This window comes from Penaeus monodon, chromosome 23 (genome assembly GCF_015228065.2).
Source record: "Penaeus monodon isolate SGIC_2016 chromosome 23, NSTDA_Pmon_1, whole genome shotgun sequence".
Lineage (NCBI taxonomy): Eukaryota > Metazoa > Arthropoda > Malacostraca > Decapoda > Penaeidae > Penaeus > Penaeus monodon.
Genome location: NC_051408.1, coordinates 23240284 through 23242192, shown reverse-complemented (window position 1 = coordinate 23242192; position 1909 = coordinate 23240284). Strand labels below are relative to the sequence as shown.

The following is a 1909-nucleotide window of genomic DNA, read 5'->3' as shown; positions in this document are numbered from 1 at the left end:
TCTATTAGTGTCAAAAACCACTGCGTCATTCAGGTATCTTATCGGCTATTGGCGGTTCTCCACCTTTGACACGAGTACCAGAGGCGGCAGGGCTGTATTGGTCATATCTTATCATCAAGCAGAGATAGTCTACCAAGAGGCGTTTTATCTCTCGTGTAGATGATAATGTTGCTTCTGGATTGCTTTAAGTTCGACATCGCTTGTCTTTGTCGAAGGTTCCCTTTTAATTATTTGTTCGTCTGTCACATTTCAGGTTGTAAAAGTAATACAGAGCTTAACATAAAAATATAAACTATTGGAAGGAAGGTAATCTGACAGTGTTATTCCGTGCCAGACTGCAAGAAAGAGGAAAGGGACATTACACATGAAAAAAGTTTTATCGTAGTAACAAATATAATTAGTACCAAAAAGTATGTAATGTCTCTGAACATATAGGTAAGAAGCTGAATGTAACGAAATAGTCATCATTTCGGAAATATAAATTGTGAACTTTTACAGACTTCTTTTGGTAAAGGTTCTGCCTTAGAAATGACTTCTGAAATTAACGTAGCTGTAGGTATCACAGCCAGTGAAGAAGAGCTAAAGGCGGAATATCCAGCGAATAGTCACTTGCATGATAATATAAAAGGGCCAGGAGGAAGAGCTCGGAATCGTCATGGAAAGAGTCATTTTCAAAACATTTCTGAGGAGAAACTGGAAATTCTTGCGACCTCAAGAAAGGCAGTGCACAAAGATTATTCACTAATGAAACCAGAATACACAGGTTATAAGCGAAAGTTTAATATATGTAATTTACTTGAGTATCGAGATTCCGAAACACAAGGGAGCACATTGCCAAGTACAAGAAACAAGGATGCACACACGGAAACTCTGCAGCAAAGCGACGATGCACTTTCATTACACGCGGAATGCTCCGTGGCATTTGTATCAAGAGGGTGCTTTTGGGAGGCGAATGTGGTGCCCAGGGCCTTCCCTGTGGCCAAAGGGGATTCGCTACCAATATCGTCAAAACACACCGCGGAATCCTCCGACGGTGATCCAACCCTTGGTTCTCCGTCATTCATCATGGTTCGAGAAGCCTCTGTTGAAGGCGTATTCATATGCGCTCCCACGCCTAGTTCCAGCGAACCTGAAATGAGCTGTTCGCCCACCGCGGTTTCACAACAGAGCCCATTCCGGCGTCAGTTGTTCACATCTCTGATGACACGCCAGTCAGCCCTTGTGTCAAGGATCAACCAGCAAACTTCGAAACTAATGAGGGCAGTCGAAGCAGCTGCATCTATCACACAGACAGATCGAGAAAGCAAGTCAAGATCAGTGTCGTCAGATATCAGTCCACCAATAATAGAAAAAGGAGCGTCATTGTGCGAGGACATTAATGAACCAAAGACTAGATGTAGTCCAGCTGTAAAATATCACCTTGGTGAGGACATAGAAAATGAATTATTCGAACCATGTGGGTCTCGTGACACGGGGGCACGAGACCCGCTTCGCCTGGTGTCCATTTGTGACTCGGGGATTGGCTTTGAGTCGGATGAAGATGCCAGGTCCTTGTCGCGGCATTCTTCGTATACATTTAGCGAAGACAGCGAAGGGCCAACCGAGGAGACAGGTAAGACATTAGAATTAACTGAAAAGCACTGTGTTCAGTTTATTGAAATGCGTTACATGATACACACAATTTTCTCCATTGACTGACACTGCACGACCATAACACATAGCCAAAATATTGACAATAGAAATTAGTAGTACACAATATCGTAAGCAAGTTTCATTTGCTGATGATTAATGCGTTTTGTTTTTCACCATAAGTACTAAGGGAGGAGGGAAGAAAATTAGTTGATTCAGCAATCAAAATCCGTATTATAGAATAATTCATCGTCACGTAAAAATGTGTATGTATGTATGT

At 42.3% G+C, this 1909-nt stretch overlaps 1 protein-coding gene across 1 annotated transcript in view; it reads left to right on the top strand.

The window, feature by feature from the left end:
* Positions 1-453: 453 nt before the first annotated feature.
* The window catches only part of LOC119587898 (trafficking kinesin-binding protein 1-like), a gene marked incomplete at both ends in the record, with an annotated part of 19895 nt that continues 18439 nt past the window's right edge, over positions 454-1909 (top strand). The window contains 1 exon segment of the mRNA XM_037936605.1: positions 454-1612. Within this exon segment, the coding sequence (XP_037792533.1) occupies positions 454-1612 (1159 nt within the window).